General features: G+C 43.0%; 2 protein-coding genes across 2 annotated transcripts in view; one reads left to right on the forward strand and one right to left on the reverse strand.

Moving 5' to 3' along the window:
* The window catches only part of CMTM4 (CKLF like MARVEL transmembrane domain containing 4), a 145,091-nt gene that overhangs the window by 7,474 nt on the left and 119,370 nt on the right, over positions 1-18,247 (reverse strand). The gene's annotated exons all lie outside the window — the stretch shown is intronic.
* Positions 125-12,977, forward strand: CKLF (chemokine like factor). The gene is made up of 3 exons (XM_060289418.1): positions 125-289; positions 10,421-10,516; positions 12,861-12,977. The coding sequence occupies exons 1-3, from the start codon at positions 212-214 to the stop codon at positions 12,975-12,977; spliced, it is 291 nt and encodes a 96-aa protein (XP_060145401.1). The 5' UTR covers positions 125-211.

An 18,247-nucleotide genomic window follows, 5' to 3' on the forward strand; every position in this document is an offset into this window, starting at 1 on the left:
CGCATACCGGGGGCCACCAGTAGGTGGCGGCGGCCGCATGTACCCAAGTGCGGGCCGAGGTGAACTGCGCATGCGCGCCGCGACGGCGGGACGCCTTCGAGAGCGGCTCGAGGCCACAGTGGCCGTTGCAGCTGTGGCGTGAGGCCTGGCAGAGCTGTCCGCTGAGGAGGGGAACTGACGGAGAAGTGCTGCTGCTGGGTCTTTAGGCGAGATGCCGACGGTGAAGCTGAAACCGAGGCATCGCCCCTTCTGCTTCAGCGTGAATGGCCACGTGAAGATGCTGCGGCTGGTGAGGGCGGGGCCTCGGGGTGAGGGACGGTGTCCCAGCGCGCTCCCCCGCAGGGAGGTAGGGCTGCAAAGCATGAAGCCGATGCCCTGTCCTCTCTTTCAACCTTGTTGAACCTCTGTCAAGGCCTTCCTAGAGGCAAGGCATTTCGCTCTGCACCCTGAGGGTAGGAGGAGAGAAATAGGGCGCTGTCCTCCCCCATCAGGGGCTTTACGGACTCACTCATAAAGCAAAATCCGCACACCTACATGAATGGCCCACACTTGGACCCACATACCAGGTACCCAGGTTACCAGGGGAGGCAGCGCAGTTGTACCACTCAGATGCCAACAAGATTAAAAACAAAAACAAAAGCACGGAGGGGTTTCAGTGGATGCTGTGTTTACTTGCTAGAACTCAGTAGTTTTGATGTGAGTGAGCTCAAGGCTGATATAGTCCAGAGCAAGGACGGTGGAACTCCTGGTTCCTGGGGTGTCAGACATGCCAGGAGCATTGCAGCCAGTTCTGGCAGAGGTTGGGAGAGAATGAATCGTCATTTGGAGGAAGGCGACCTGGCTAGTTAGAGAAGAGGAAATTATCATAAGAGAATATGTTGAAGGAATTCAAGAAGAGAAAAGGGGAAGGAAAAAAATAATTCTTAAAATTTAAAGAGGCGACATATAAGGAGAGGAGGTGGAAAGTTAGAGGTTACAGGGAAACATTCCTGCTTATTATGAGGAAGAATTTTTTATTGGGAAAGTTGCCAAAATTAAGTGGCCACTTGGGAAGGCAGTACATTCCCAGACAGAAAAGGTAGCAGGCGCAGATGAGCACTTCGCATGTTGTGATGGCGATTTCAGCTTCAGGTGAGTGGGCAGAACAAACTGCACGCAAGGTCCTTCTCACACCGAAGTCTGTGATTCTGAGAAATAACTATGACGTAATGCAAGTCAGAATGCATGAAAGAAGTTTAGAAAACTACTCTGGAGTTCAGAAAACGGAGAGATTAGCTTGGGTTGGAAGTAAATAATCAGGAAAGAAGTGACCTGAGGGTCTGGGGTTTTATGCCAGGTACTGAAAGCTTTGGAACACTGGAGGAGAAATGGGATTTTGTGAGAAAGTTTCCATTTTTTTAAATATAATTATAAATCTTTATTATCATTTGTATATGCTTCAAAGTATTCTATAGCGTGAATGAAACACATTTATCATTCCTCTATTTCTGGTTTTATAGTCTCCAGAAAGGTTTCATTTTTGATATATTAATTCCCTCAACAAAACTTTGAATACTTAATGTATTCCCAGCCCTGAGTTAGGACTTGAAACAACAAAGACACCCAAGACAAAAGTCCCTGACTATGGAGTCCTTCAGTTTAGTCAGAGAGAGGCACACAAGCAGATAGCTGTGATGTGTGACAGGATGAAGTTAGAGCACAGAGTGAGGCATCTAACCAAGGAGGTGTCAGGAAACGTCCTAGGGGGACATTGGGTAGGGTTTAAGGGACAGCCACCTGAGCAAAGGCGTGGAGGCAAAAAAAAAAAAAAAAAAACCCAGCATGATTTATGAGCAAACCATAAGAAGTTGAGTTTTACCTTATTTTTTTCAGCCAACAGATATTTATTGAAAGCCTGCCATGTGCCAGGCACTGTTCCAGGCTCTTGGGAGATATCAGGGGACAAAGCAAAGATCCCTGTCCACATGGAGTTTACATATTGGGGTGGGAGGGCAGGGAAGACAAACAATAAACACAATAAATAAATAATGGTGTAATATTCTGGAAGGGAGTAAGTGCTGTGGAACAAAGAAAACTAAAGCCAGCTAAGAGAGTGTAAGGGAAGGTAGGGTTGGAGAGGAAGATTGCAGGAATAGAATGGTCAAGTTAGGCCTTGTTGAGGTGACTTCTGAGCAAAGCGTTGAGTGAGATGAGGGAGTTAAGCTATGAATATCTGAAGGAAGAGTGTTTTAGGCAAAGGAAAATCCAGTACAATGACCCTATGGCAGGAGTGTACCTGAAGGGTTCAAGGAAAAGCAAGGAAACCAGTATAGCGGGAGTGGACTGACATAGGGGCACAGTGGGAGATGAAGAAGGTTTTGAGTAAAGTTGTATATGATCTGACTAACATTTTTAAAAACTACACCAGCTGATATGTTGACAATAGATTGGGAGGTGGGGGCTGGTGGGGACAGGAGGATTCCTGCAGAGGCAAGGGTAGAAAAAAAGGAGATGAGTTGGGGCTATTGCAGTAATCTGGGCAAGAGATGATAGCGGCTCAGACCAGGCTGTTAGTGGAGTAGGCTATAAGAAATGATCACATTTCGGATATATTTTGAAAGTAACCCCAACAAGATTTGCTGATGAACCAGATGTGGTGTGAGAGAGGGAGGAGTCCAACATCACTCCAAAGTTTTTGGCCTAAGTAGCTGGAAGAATGGAGTTGCCATCCACTGAAAGCCTGTGGGTGAAGTAAATGTAGGCAGAGGATCAGAAGTTCAATTTTGGATTTCACTTTAGAGATGTCTATTAGACATTCAAGTGGCAATACTGAACAGGCCTTTGGAATATACAAGACTGGATTTTAGGAGAGAGATTGGCACTGCAGAAATAGAAGTACTTAAAGTCACAAGACTGATGAGATCATCAAGAGATGAGTGTACATAGAGTGGAGAAGAGGACCATGGATGGAGCCCCAGAACACTTCAACATTAAGAGATTGGGGAGGGACTTCCCTCGTGGCGCAGTGGTTAAGAATCCGCCTGCCAATGCAGGGGACACGGGTTCGAGCCCTAGTCCGGGAAGATCCCACATGCCACGGAGCAACTAAGCCCGTGCGCCACAACTACTGAGCCTGCGCTCTAGAGCCCGTGAGCCACAACTACTGAGCCCACGTGCCACAACTACTGAAGCCTGCGTGCCTAGAGCCCGTGCTCCACAACAAGAGAAGCCACCGCAATGAGAAGCCCAGACACCAAAACGAAGAGTAGCCTCCGCTCACTATAACTAGAGAAAGCCCGCGCGCAGCCAAAAATATAAATTAATTAATTAAAAAAAAAGAGAGATTGGAGAGAGAAGGAGGAATCAGCAAAGAAGAATGAGAAAGCACAATTAGGGAGGCAGGAGAAACTAAAAGTATGGTGTCCTAGAAGCCAAATGAAAACTCTCTCGACGGAATGATCAACTGTGTCAAATACTGATGATAGTTCAAGTAAGATGAGGACTGAGAATTGAGCATTGGAATTATCCTGTGGATAAATTGTGAACAACTCTTTGTTAGAGAAGTAGACAGGAGCTGAGTCATGGAAGACTTTGAATACCATGGTGAAGGTAGGCTCTATTCTAAAAACCATGGGGAGCCATTGAAGAGTTTTAAATAGGTGAAGAATTGCACACATTTTTATTTTAGAAATTTTACTGTAACATATTTGTCATGGTAATTCAAGGAAAAGATACTGAAGGGCAGTGGTTTTAGGGACAAAGTGGATTCCCAAAATGCTTAAGCATTAAGTCAGCAGGACCCGATGATTGGTCAGTTGTAAGGAGTAAGTTGGAGCGGTGATCTTAGGTTTCCAGGGGCAGGTGAAAAGATAGATGGTCATATCACCAATTAAGATAGTGAATACAGGAGGAAGGAGCAAGGTGACAGTTTTGCACACGGTGAATTAAAGATTCTAAATGGCTATTTATGTGTGAGATGTTGAGGATAGACCTGGGACAGAGACCCAGATTTGTTGAGTGGGTTGTGGACAGAATCTAAAGGAATGTCATCATTTTAAAGAGATGGGCAAAAGGAAACCCACCGAGAGAATAGTTTCAGAGGTATAAGAACTAGAAAAGGTGACATGGGAGCCAAGGAGTAGAAAAGTAGGAAAAAGCCAATGGCAAATAAGTCATGGGGGTCTAGTAGGATAAGGATTGAAAAATGTTAAATTTAGTAATTTTGCAATCATTGATGATCTTGGCAAAAGCAGTCTACATAGAGTGGTGAAGAAATGTTTGAGGTATTAGTGGAATATTTAAAAGCTAACTGAAAACAAAAGCCAGGAGTTAGGAAAGATATGAGCTGTTAGTATGGATTAGGAGAGAACCCAGTGTGACTGAAATCGTGGGAACTGTTAAGAAAATGGATTGATCACCAGTGCCAAATTCCAAGGTTACAGAAGATGGGGACTGAAAAAGTGACCCTTGATTTCATAACCCATGAACTCAAGACCCTGGTTCAGTAAAGTAAATGAAGTGATTTGAGATGACATGTTGCTGATGGTAATTATATTAATTATAAAGAATGAGTTATTTAGTAACTAGTTATATTTACTGTGTAAGCAAACTAACCAATTTAGAAGTTTAAAGGTAAGCTACTTTTATACTAATAAAGTAATTGAAAGAATTATGAATAAGTAGCCTATATAGATCTAAGGTTAAAAAGAGAATGTGGATGCTGACAGACTGATCATAAAAGTCTAGCCAGGGAAGACTCTTGACAAAACCATTTTCCAAGAACACAGAGACTTTGGATAGAGCTGTATCTCCTAAGAACATCATGACATTGACAGACCCCCAGCTTATTTTTTCCTTTAAGTCACTTTTCATTTCTGTTTTCTATATCTTCATTTGGAAATGAGGAGATTGGATTAGATTAATAATCTTCAAGGGTTTTTTTTCCACTTAAGTTTTTGTTAATTCTGATTGCATTATGTTTAGATAAGAGGAAGTGTGTTAAAAAGTGAAGCATCAGAATTGTTGGGGTTTTTTTTTTTCCTTTTCTTCCTCACAGGATTCTTTAGAGAATTGTTTTTCTCTGACAATTTGTTTTCAACTTTCCTCCCCAGTATTTTTCATGGCAACATTCTAAGTTTAAATTTGACAGCAGATTCCAGATTGGTAAGAGTTAAGGAGTGATGAGTGGATGATAAGGAATTATATCAGCCAGTATACAGACTTTTTGGAGAAGCATTACAGGGCGAAGTAGAAAATGGGAATTTCTGTGGGGAGCAGGGTGAAAGGAAGGTATGTGTGTTTTAAGAGAAGATAACCTTAGATATGTTTAGAGGATGATGAGGAAAGGAACTAGTGGAGGAGGAGAGATTGAAGGTACGAGAGGGAAAAGGAGATATTTAGTGGAAAAAGATCAAGGGAACAGATGTGGGAAGTGATGGTATTAGGTATACAAGCGGAGTAATAGACTTAAAACAGAGAGGGATACCTAGTTCTCTAAAACACAAAGAGACGTCAACATCCATACATTTTAGTCTTCCTCTTTTAGATGTGTGTGTATATGGAAGAAACCCATTTATTTTGTTATTTTAGAAATGATCATTTTTACAGCTTAAACTTGTATTCAATAATCACTGAATAAATCATGTTTTTTTTTCCTATAGGCGCTAACTGTGACATCTATGACCCTTTTTATCATCGCACAAGCCCCAGAGCCATACATTGTTGTCACTGGATTTGAAGTCACTGTTACTTTCTTTTTCATAGTTTTATATATACTCAGACTTGATCAATTAATTGACTGTATATTTTGGCCTTTGCTTGTAAGTGTTCAGTTTCACTGTTAAAGTTAACTACTTTTTCCTGCCATAGAAAGACATTTTAATAAACTCTGTTCTTTAGTTTTCTTAAGCCTTTAAGGAATCTCTGACAGGCTTAGGAAGGAGGAACTCTACCCACTGCTAATGTGCTCTGGGGAGATTCTCAGGGAACCAGGGCAGCCACGGAGCATAAATTCTCCTCTGAGCTCTATCTATCAGTAGATGTGGCTGACCTTTCAGACCTATCTTTCTAAGGAGAATTCACGTAGGTGTAGATCTTCAAAAGAAATTTAAATTCAAGATCATGGTTAATGAAATTATACGGCATTCTTAATCTTTACCTCCTTTTTAAATGCACGTTGATATGACCTCAAAATTGGGGAATAGAAATGGAGACAGATACACAAGTATCTACATCTTACACATCCCTGATCACTAAATGGAAAATCAAAATAATTTAGAGGCTAAATAAAACACAACATTTTCTTACTTCAAAATGTCTGTTGGGCCTCCCTAGTGGCGCAGTGGTTGAGAGTCTGCCTGCCGATGCAGGGGACACGGGTTCGTGCCCCGGTCCGGGAAGATCCCACATGCCGCGGAGCGGCTGGGCCCGTGAGCCATGGCCGCTGAGCCTGCGCGTCCCGAGCCTGTGCTCAGCAACGGGAAAGGCCACAACAGTGAGAGGCCCGTGTACCGGAAAAAAATGTCTGTAATCATTAATGCCACATAATTTTTAACTCATCTTGTAGAACCTTATTTAGTAGCATATGGACTTTACCTGCCATACTCACAGCATTAGGAATAACTGCCCAGTGGAATGCCCAGATGGCCTGGAAACTTTCAAAATAGGCAAGTTGAAGATACTAACTAAGGGATACTTGGCCCTTCAGCCTGGACCATAAGCTGGTTCTAGGAAGGACTGAGTGACTTCACTGCTCCTCTTTCAAGTCTTATCCCCAGAATCCTATGTCCATAGGTCTCCTTTCTGAGACCCCTGCTGCCCTTCCACCCTTTGGCTGGACTGGTGAAAGCACTTGTCTCATCCTCTTGGATTCCAGAGTGCTGATATCCAAGCTGATAACCCGTATTAAGAAGAGAGGACTTTAGAGCTATTCTCAAACCATAAGCATCCCTTAAAGTGGTGCCTCCTGGAACCACTTTTGAAGACCAACGATGAGCATTGCAGACTAATCACAAGCTGAGCAAGTCCCCAGAGTGGAAGGCTGGGAAATAGATAGGATCTTCATGGCGCCTCTCCAAAATCCTCCTTGATCTACACTTTGGAGCTGGACCTGACTGCAGTATAAGGTCTGGGACAAGAGATTACAAAGCCTTCCTCAGTTGGCCCTCAGGGTATGTGATACCATTTAGTGGCAGAAAGGACGAAGCTAAATTATCCCAAGGATTTCTTCAAGGAGATGACGAACATGGTCCACATCCTGTTAATCTTGTACCCAAAAAGTCGCATAGTTGCTCTTCACACTCTGCTTTTCCAAAGTTAATGAAACTAACACATTTTAGCATTTATTTTTCCTCAAACTGTAGTAATTCTCTGCAGCTTCTTACACGTCCCAGTAATAAACTTGGAGTCCTAAAGTTAACAGAACACACTGAGAAGGAGCATGGCCTATGTATAGCATGTCTCCAAATCTCTGAGGCTCACACCTGGCTGATACTGTACTCTTAGAAATGGTGCTATATTGGTCAACTAAGTTATTACTCCATCATGAAACCCAGATTCCTCTATGCTCTTGATCTCATGAAATCATTTATTCAACAAATATTAAGTATCTGCTAATCCCAGATTCTATACTAGCTTCTTCGATAAAACAAGACACAAATCTTGCACCTGAGAAACTTTCAATGTAGCCAGAAAGTAAGATAGGTGAGCAATCCGGTATAACAGGTGCTGTGACAGGTGTATACCCGGATGGTGTGGAAGGGAAGGGGACCAAGTCATAACAGGCTTGCCTGAGGAAAACTACGCCTGCGTTGAGGGCTGGAGGATGAAAAGTAGTTAGCCAACTGATATGGGACTGAGAGAGCTTTCCCAGTACAGGGAGCAGTGTGTGTGAGGGTCTAGGGGGAGAAAGAGCTGGACCCTCAAGGACCTGCAGGAGTTCTGAGTGGCTGTGAAGAAGAGAGGGGCAAGAGTGGAGGTTTGAAAGGCAGTAGGAGGTCAGAGCATGCAAGGCTTTGAATGCCCTGAGTTTTAATCCAAAGGCTGCTGGAACCTTTGGGAGGTTTTTAAGTAGGAGAGTGACATGATTAGCTCATATCTGAGGAGATCGCTGCTGGCAGTGTCGATAATGGCTTGAAGAGGAGCAAAACTAGAGTTAGGTCTCAGAGACCGCTTAAAAGTCTCTTATCCTAATCCAGACGTGGAAATGAGAAAGGCCTAAATTAAGGTTAAAACGGTAGCTGGTGAGAAAAAGTGTTGATGAAAACTGATAGGACTGGGTAACAGGAAAATCAAGGATAGCTGCCATTTAAAGAACTGTCTTAAGAGGGTAATGAGACAGGAAGTATAGGAGGAAGGACAGCTTTAAGGAAGGGCCAAGGAGAGTGGTATGTAATGAGTTCAGTTTGAGACATGGAAGGTTTTAGTTGCTTATGGGGTATTCAGGGAAACGTTCAGGTCTGAGGCTTAAGGGAGAGAAGTCAGAGCTGCAGCTTTGGGAGTCATCACCTCGTGATGGTAGATGAGCTCTGGGAGAAGGGCTCGGAGGGAGAGTAGAGGACGATAAGGCAAGACAGGGAAATACCAACATCTGGCGTGGAAAGGAGGAGTGGCCTGAGAAGGACAGGAGAGGACCCAAGGGAGACCCATGTCCCAGAAGCCAAGAGAAGAGAGCATTTCAAGAAGAAAGAAGGGGTGAATAATGTCACAGGTAAAGGAAGAAAGCCCAGAAAAAAAAAATATATATATTTACTGACTGTATTAATAGAGGCCCCCAGGGGCCTTTCCCAGAGTGGTTTGCCTTGAATGGACAGGTGACAGCAAAGCAGTGGGATTGTTAGACTGAGCAGGGAAGGACACAGCTGTAACTAGAGGGGCCACCACTGAGTTGAGGAAACCTGGCCAGGGACAAAGGAGGGTAATAAACAGTGAGGTCCCAGCAGAGTGGTTGATGGGAATGGGGCCAGAGCACAGCTGGAGAAGTTGTCTGTGGCTCTTTCACTATAACAAAAGTGAAGGACACAAAGATGCCTGAAGATTCCAATTAATCTGTAGGTGGGGAAGAGGTAACCTGTAAATACTTCTATCTGATGGCCACTGTCTTCACTGATTAGGAAAGAGCTTGGTCATCTGCACACAGATGTGTCATTGTTCCAAAGTTGCAGTAACTAACAGTTTGTAGAGCAGGCTTCCTCTGACTGTTCCCCTCAAGTGCTCCAGGGACAGAAAACACACAAAGTGAGCCAACCCAGGGCTTTGTGGTGATATGGAAGTACAGGCTCAAAATTTCTGTGAAATCTCCATTTTTGTAATTAAATTTATATTCTACTCCATGGCATACTGATGTTTGGTTTTAAAAGAAAAGCAATGCTTTAAACCACCATTAAGGATCACTGATGTTCTGGGGCAGGTGCATCCTTTTTGTCCCCCCCGTGATTCTCTGCACTCCCTAGAACACCATTTTTATCTGAAGCCATTCAAATACACTTAGCCAAATTACTAACAGGAGGCAGGGCTGCCTGTCTGAAGCAGAGGTGTGGTCTATTGCCTTGAAGCAGAGAAAAATACCCACCACAGAGGAGCATTAACCTAGAACTCACTATCTCCTGCAAATGAGGACTTTTTTTCTGCCTAAATGTATCTAATCTTACCCTGTCCCTGTTGAACCTCTTCCTATTTTCTTTGTAATAACCGCTTTCCTAAGTTACCAGAGTTTTGAAGTTTGATATTTCTGTGTTAACAATTCCTTCTTGCTACCGTTATCTGCAAATATACATAAACCTTTCCAGAATAAAGACAATTTAACTTTCCCACAGTTTACATCCATTCAAAATGTAAGCTGCACCTCTTAAAGCCACAGTTCAGAATGAAAATGCTTCATTTCAGGCAATTATTAAATGAATGAGCTACATCATCAAAAAATAATTGCATAATTGGCCAGCTGTTGCATACAGATACGTGGGAGCTTTTTCCCAAAAATTACCACTTTCTCCAGCTCTAAGTTTTATTAATTGCATTTGGAGTAACATTATAAAGTTGTTTATTTTATGGTGTAGAGCACTCCACACTTTCTCTTATATTATTAAAATTCAGCATCCTGACTTCCCAGTGTACCATTCTACTTTAAACGTTCCGCATAATACGTCATCCACTCCTAACCAGATGAGTTCTCCCTCCAACTACATTTAAATAAAAAAGACATAAGCCTGTTAAGGAGTTAAATGATTGGTGTATCATAGGATAAGAGACCCATTAGGCATCATTACAGGCCAAATACAATATATGTGATATTTTACTGCAGCAGTTTGACTTCCTAAAACTAAATAAAACTATTTAAACTAAATAAATTTGTTTAATAAAATAGAACTTTCGAAATCTTTAGGGAGCTGATTCATTTTGTTGGTGATCTTCATGTAAAGCTGACCTTTCTATTCTGTGTTTTCAGGATATTATCAACTCAGTGGTTACAGCAGTATTCATGATAGTTATATCTGTGTTGGCACTGATCCCAGAAACCACAACATATATAGTCCTTGGAGGGGTAAGTGGAGGTCTTTCTGGTTTCTTCCTTCAGGTTCGATCAGAATTCAAATGTACTTGAAGAATAAATACAAGAACAGAAAGCTAGACTGTATTCATCCTTGAGGCTTCTATACCAGTACACAGTACCTAATGGCTTAATACTTCTGTGTGTGAACACGTGCCCTGATTAATGTCAAGGAAGATGATTTCACGCTAAAATTGAAGTTAACCAAATAAGGAGATTCCTCCATATTTCTCATAGATAGGTAGGGCTAGACTAGCCTGAGAAAAGCTACTGGAATCAGTTACAGTACTAAACTCTCAGAAACCTGATGTCAAGAATAAAACAAACCATGGATGAATTTCAGAGCTCTCCCTTTTCAAGAAGAGGATACATCCCACTTGCTAATGTGAGACAGACTGTTCTGAGCTCAGTTATTTCTTGTCCAGATCCTGCTTCAGATGGAATTTAATAGAAGATGTGTCATCGTAAGGGAATGGTGGTAGGAAGCCTTGTAACTGAAGGATTATTTTGAACACTGCTTGAAGAGAAGCAAATCAGTTTAATTTGGAAGGCAAGCCCAAACAAACGAAGAGTCAAGTAATTTAGTTACAGTTCCATCTGATATTCTTTTTAGATTTCTTACAGGGGGTTCAAAATCATTTGGCTTTTCTAGGTTCTGATCTAGAGAAGTGAATTATTAAGTTCTTCTTAAATAAGTCTCCCTCCTACTTCCTTGTCTTTTCATAGTATGGGCCACTTAGGAGAACTGGCCACATATGTCAGAACCCATGGCTTTTCAACTCCTTCATTAGGCCCAAAGCAACTTCATGAGGGATGGGAATTACTCTAGAAATGACATAGTGCTGTAATAGCAATCTCTCCTAGTTGTCTTTAAAGATAATTATGGAGAAAGAGGGATGAGGCATAGGGTTTACTTTCACTCACTTATTTACTCATTCACTCATTGATTCATTCTTTAAGTGCACTTCGGTAGGTGCTGACAAAGTATAGAGCCACAAGCCACAGGTGGCTATTGGGCACTGGAAATGCGGCTGGTCTGAACTGAGATGAGCTGTAAGTGTAAAACACACACTGGATTTCAAAGACTTGCTACCCCCAAAAGAGTGTAGAATTTATAATTTTATTATATTGATGACATGCTAAAATTACATTCTTTTGGATGTATCAGGCTAAATAAAATATATTATTAAAATTAATTTCACTTGTTTTTTTCTTTACTTTTTTTTTCTTTATTTTTTTTTCTTTTTTTTTTTCTTTACTTTTTAATGTGGCAATTAGAAAATTTTAAGTGAATCATGTGGCTTACATTGGTGACTCACATTATATTTCGTTTAGACAGCTCTGGACTAGAATGTGAGTCCTATCCTCAAGTTGCTTAGAGCCTAATACAGGAGACAAAAGTGCAAGCAGCTGTGTCTGAGCTGTTACCAGAGTACTGTGGGCACAGAGAAGAGGAAGCAGCCACCTCTCTCCAGCAGTGGGATTGTGGTTTGCCAGAACTAAAGGGGAGGAAACGGGGATGGTTCCAGGTGGAGGAACCAGCCACATGCTGTGTACCAGAGTCATGAAAGCACCGGTAGGAGGTATGCAGCGTGGTCAGAACCTAGGAAGCTGCGTTTGAGATTCAGGATGGAAAAGGAACAGTGTCTGAAGCCAGAAAGCCAGATTTCTTGGCAGTTGGATGGAGCTGGTGAAATAACACTGACATCCCCTTTCTCCAGCCCTGGCACCAGTTCTCAAACAGCCATCAGAGTACCTAAAGACCATGTTCTAGTTTATTCCCTTTACTTCAGTTTTGTTTTCCTGAGGCCTATTTAGAATCCCACCCCTTAAGTGGATGTAGCCCGGCCTTTGAGAGTTCACTTTGGGTCATCTTATCACTCCATTTCTCCAAATCTCTTATCACAGCTACTATCACCATGGTTAAAGCTTGAGCTGGTGTTAACCTGACCTTTTCTCCAGTACAGTTTGCAATAGGAAAGTCAAACAGTTGATCATTGGGTATAGAAATGTTGATTAGTAACTAAGTATCATCGGCAGGGCTTTAAACAGTATATCCAGGAGCATGTCAAGAGATCCAGACAAGTATTGGTTTCAGAGCCCACACCACCTCAGTATTGTTTCTGCTCACTTAAATTACCTTTCCCTTTCTCTAGGAAGGTACTGGGAAAACTTGGGAATGAGAATAAAATGATCTCTGAAGTCTCTTCCCATTTTAGTATTAGGTGACAGCGTAGGGAGCAATCCTGGTGCCCTCGCAGGAGAGGAAGCCGGTGGGCAGACCACTTAAAACCTGTGTGACCATGGCCACAGCAGTGACACTGTGTCTTTGTTTCAGGTGTTTGGACTCGTGGCCTCGGTGCTCTCTATTGCCGACGGGGCCCTCATTTACCGGAAGCTGCTGTTTAATCCAAGTGGTCCTTATCAGAAAAGTGCTGTTCATGACAAACTATAAGTTTTGTAAATTTATATTCCTTTTTAGTTGATGCTAATTATTAAACATATCTCTTTATTCTAACACATATTTTCTGCAGTTCTCATTTTAATCTCTATATGGGAGCTGGAAGAAGAGATTTAGGAGCTGTGGGCCCAGCGCTGAACTTTCAAGGGAGCGCTCGAGCGCCTCAATCTTATGGGATCTGGTTTTCCTGTTCCTGGGCCCGGGAGGCAGAGGAGAAAGCGCCGGGAGCGCCCGAAATGGTCTTCAGAGCCCGCTCCCCGGCTGGCTGGCAGCACGGAGGTGGTGGCGTTGAGGGGACCTTGAGTGCCCAGGCTAGGCAGCGGCGTCGCATCCCAGTGGCTACGAGGGCGGCTGAAGGGCTTGGTTTGTCTGCCGGCAGCCAGAGCTGAGTGCGCGCGAGGGAGAGGCGGCCGGCAGCCGCTGGGGCGCGACGCTGGCTCCCCGGGGAGAGCCGGCCGCCGCCGTGCAGGCTCAGAGCCGAGGGGCCCGTCAGACACCACCAGGCCCGGGGGTCCACCATGAATCCTGAAGACGACAACGCACGTTCGGGGGACTCGAAATCCGGGGGGCGTCCCTCCCGCTCACTAAACGTCGCCCGTGCGGCGCATCCCGAGCGCTCGGCGCCATCCACAAGCTCGGTGCGGGACACAAGCGCGGCGCCCTCAGCATCCCGGGGGCGCACTGCACCCACACTCAAGCCCACTGCACAACCCGCGATCCCCAGCCAGCGAGAGAAGAAGGCCATACAAAAGCGTGCTGAGGGCCGCGCCAAACTCCCGCCCAAATTCAGGGACGGCCTCAAGCGATTTCTCTTCTCGCCCACAAGAATCTTGAAGATCATTAGGCTGGTGAGCAGAGAGAGCTGATTGCCCGCTGGGCGGATGCAAGGGCGGATGCAGGCCGGCTTCGGCCTCAGGGAGTGAGTGATTCCCAGGGGCGCCACCTGGGGGAAACTTCCCTAATTCCCTTTGCCGGTCCACATTGTTTCGCCTCCCCTTTCTTCCTCCTCTCCCTTTGCTCCTCCCACACACTCTACCCTTGCTACTAAATTTGGCACGCTTCCCTCCACCCCTCACTTTTATATTCCTCAGGTTTCCCCTCACAAAGGGAACTAGGGAAGCAATGGAGATAATAACAGAAATGTGTACATTAGCAAACAAGAATAATAGACTTGACCAATAAAGTTGATAAACCACTGGCCAATATAACAGGAAAAAATGGGGTAAAAGAGGACGTATATTTAAAGTTAGAAACCAGAAAGGGAAAATAACGCAAACCCCGAAGAAACTGAAAGGATTCACAGGAGCACTTTGCAAAACAAATAAATGTGAATAATTGGATCAAAGAGTTGATTTTCTGGGAAACTATAAATTACCAAAACTGATCCCAGAACAGAGAAAAACCTGAACAGACCAATATAAGCACCGGGGGGGGGGGAATGAGAGTATCTTTCAGAAATGTGGCAGGCCCAGACTTTTTCACAGGTTAACTCTTTTCAAACCTTCATGGGATGCAATTCTGATACTATTCAAACTTTTTCAAAGAATAGAGAAAGAAGAAACATTTCTGAGCTATTTTTACAAAGTCAGTGTAACACTGATATCAAAACCTGACCAAGTTCAGAAAAAGAAAACTAAATAGAAATCTCACTTGTATCAAAGCAGCAGTATTAATATATTAACAGAAAATGCTCATCAGTGCTTCTTCAAAACACACCATGAAGAAGAAACATAAGGATGATTCAATATTAGGACTCTATTAAACTAATCCACCATAAGTAAAAGAAGAAAAAATTAGGACACTATCAAATAGGTACAGAACACATTTGACAAAATTCAACTTTCATCTCTGAGTGAAAAAAAAGTGAACAAGGGAAGAAGAGAGAGACCAGTTAAATAGGAATACACAGATATTTCACTGACATTATAAAAATAAACCCCAAAGTCAGCATCATATATAATTAAACCTCAGAAGTATTCCCATTAAAATGAGGAACAAAGAGGATGCCCACTAGTCACCACAATCAGACAGGAAAAAGGAATAAGTATGACTATTTGAAAAGAAGAGGCAAAATATATCATTTCTTACAGCTGATATGATCAAAGATCTAAAAAATAAAATCAACTGGGAAACAATTTAGAACAAGATAAATTCTACTAACTCATTAGTAGAAATGAGCAAACAAGAACTTAAAATAGAAGAAAATATTTCTCTTTGCAATAGCAATCAAGATGACAAAATATCTAAGATTAAATGAAATAAATTTGAAAGACCTATATGAAGAAAACTTTAGAACTCTATTGAGAGATATTTTAAAAACCACTAAAATAACCGGAAAGATATACTTTGTTCTTTAAGAGTTAAGACTAAATTTTGTAATCTTTCCATATTATAAGTTAAAGGAAATCCCAATTAAAATACCAACAGGCTTAGCTTCGGGAACTTGACCAAGACAAAAATGAGAAACATAACCTGAGAATGAGTACTGAAAGGGGGACTAAGACAGACAATAATACAACATAAAATGAGTTGCTTGTAATTTCAGAAGTACTAGAAAAGAAATCAGCAACTCAATAGAAGAAAAGAGTTTCAAAAGCATCCCGAATACACACGAAAATTTAGTATATGATAAAGGTTGGATTTCAGATCAGTGGTGTTTCCCAATAAATGATGTTGGGATAATCAACAGCTGTTCAGAAAGAAACAAAGCTGGGACTCTACCTCACTCTTTCTATCAAAATCAATATATATTTACTTTACTTGACCTGTATATACACAATTCTTTCTGGTATGAAATATACACTGTTAACAGTGATTACTTTTAAGGAGATAGACTAGGGTTGGGATGAGGGAGGAGAAAGAAGCTTCTGTACTGTGTGCAATTTTTGTCTGTGTTATTTCATTTCTTAAACATGTAAGGAATTTTTTAAATAATATATATGTGCAAAACAATACAGGCAATTGCAATATAATCAGATTTACAGTCTGATCATTTATTTTATTTTGTTTTTTAATAGCTCATTTGCATTAAAACAAATCCTGTTTCTTTTACTGCAGGGCCTTCTCATAGGGGCACTAGTTTGTTTCATCATTGCTGAAGCCCAGGAGTCCTATATAGCAATCACAGTCCTGGAAACCTGCATCGTTCTTTTTTTTCATTCTAATATATATGCTAACCCTTCACCACTCGATGACTTATTTACATTGGCCCTTACTTGTAAGTGTTCATTTTCATAATTTTCATATAAGCTTTGCCCTCAGCCCCACAGTAAAGGCTCTCTTCAAGGGAGCACAACAGAGAGATCTCTCTGGACAAGGACATAGCTGAGCTATGACAGAGTGTCACCCTAATCCCAGAGAGGAAACTAGCCTAAAGCTCAGAAAGATTCCTTGAACCCCTCCATCTATAGGACAACCAACACACACACCTGCTTCCATCTCATTACGGCCCTAAACACGTGGTACTTTTCAGCTGGTCCTAAAGAAAATTTTACTCAGTGTATTCAGTAGTATATTGCTTGTAAAACGGCACGTGCTTCTTCTACTTGTCAAACAGCACCCTCTCTAACAGATTACAAACGTCCCTCCGAAAAAGCATGTTTCTACAACATGGCTAAGTGGCAGAAAACTGTCACGTGTGCCCTGAAGGAGTGCAAGAGTCAAACTTTTCATGTGTCAAGGGTCCAGCTTTTCCAAAGGGGTGCCGTATGGTGGAGTATTCAGGAAAAGACACTGCATGGCCTTCTTCAATAGCTTTTTCCAGAATTTCATACTCTTTACCAACTGAAAAATTCCCAAAGCGAATTCCTCAGGTCTCAGAAAAATCCTTTTCATTCCGGACTCTGAGGCTCTGTATCCTCACAGACTGGACAGGAAGCATAGTTTTGTCCAGATACAGACATGGGCCCCGTTCCTGGCCCTGCCACCTTACTAGCTGTGAGAACTTTAGCCTCAGTTTCCCCATCTGGGAAATTCAGAGAAGGAAAAGCGTGATGATAAGAGCTGTCTATAGGGGTCCTGTAACATTTAAATGTGTTTAAAGCAAAGATCACAAAAGGCTTGCCACAAAGTAAATATATTCGCTACAAAGTGTGGGTCGGACCCCCTGAGGCAGTTGGGTGGCTTTTACCCTTTTATCTTTTGCACCGTGAACCATCCTAACTCCGAGCCCATGCCTCTTCCACATCATATATTTTTATGGTACCTTTTTTTAAACTGTAAGGTAGGATGGGTTGCTATTGAACTAAAACTCAAAATACTTTCTCCAAGCGTCTGAGGGATTTTCTGGAAAGGCTGCTGAGCTCTCTCAGCAGCAGAAAGCACAGGAAGCAATCTCTGAGCAGCTTTAATTGGACACGTGGAAGACCCTCTCAGTTCTGGAGAGCTACAACCATGGAGAGGTTTCTGAGTGGAAACTAAAATCTCTGTCCATGGAAGTTTTCAAGAGCGGAAGGTAAAATAACTGTTTCTGAGCACATGCCACACACCAGGTACTTCTTCATATAGATTACCTCATTTAATCCTCACAACAACCCAGTGAGGTTGTGGTCGTCCCCCACTCCCCCTTTAACAGATGAGAAAACTGGATTAAAGAGACTGTGTTGCCCGTGGTTGTAGCTAGGCACATGGAAACTCAGATTTGAGCCCAGGTCTGTCTGACTCTAAAGCCCAGACTCTTTCCAGACTTTATGCCCTATAGCCTTGTGCTGGTTTATCTTCACCCTCCCTACATCTTTGTCTCCCTCACGTTCTCAAAACCTTACCTTCTCTGAATCCTCTCCCATTTTCTCATGGTTTCCTTAAAATGTGCGACGAACGGTGAACTGATTTTCCTGGAGTGGAGGGCAGGGTACAAGCCTTTGGGGGTCGGCGACTGAGGGCTGCACCAAGGTCAGCAGCTGTGGTCAGGAGGATCGGAGCCCTCCAAAGGTCCACGGCCATAAAGCTGGAGAGCTGGAGAGAGCCTCAAGGCCCCGTGCTTTGCTGGAGGGTCCAGGGGGAGCGTCCAGGAAGAGCCTCAGGGAGAGGCAGGAGCCAGGGTCTCCTAAGCATGAAGCAGGTGCTGCGGGAGGAGCTGTTCCCAGTCACGGGCAGCTCAGGCCAGCTTGTGGAGAGCTGCAGGCCTCTGGGCGACTCTGGTAAAGCCAGGCCCCCTTTTGCTACCTCTGTCCTTGGGGGAGAGCATCCTCTTTTCTTTGGATAGCTATGGGAGCCCAGAGCGTGATACAAAGCCCCTGCCTTTTTCTTGTTTCTGTCCTCCAGGG

The sequence above is a fragment of the Globicephala melas genome, chromosome 19, assembly GCF_963455315.2.
Source record: "Globicephala melas chromosome 19, mGloMel1.2, whole genome shotgun sequence".
Classification (NCBI taxonomy): domain Eukaryota; kingdom Metazoa; phylum Chordata; class Mammalia; order Artiodactyla; family Delphinidae; genus Globicephala; species Globicephala melas.

Bases quoted from the DNA above. Each gene is read 5' to 3' on its own strand.
- CKLF (XM_060289418.1), top strand. From the start codon at position 212: ATGCCGACGGTGAAGCTGAAACCGAGGCATCGCCCCTTCTGCTTCAGC. The intron at 290-10,420 runs GTGAGGGCGGGG...CTGTGTTTTCAG, and splicing joins ACGTGAAGATGCTGCGGCTG to GATATTATCAACTCAGTGGT. The intron at 10,517-12,860 runs GTAAGTGGAGGT...TCTTTGTTTCAG, and splicing joins CATATATAGTCCTTGGAGGG to GTGTTTGGACTCGTGGCCTC.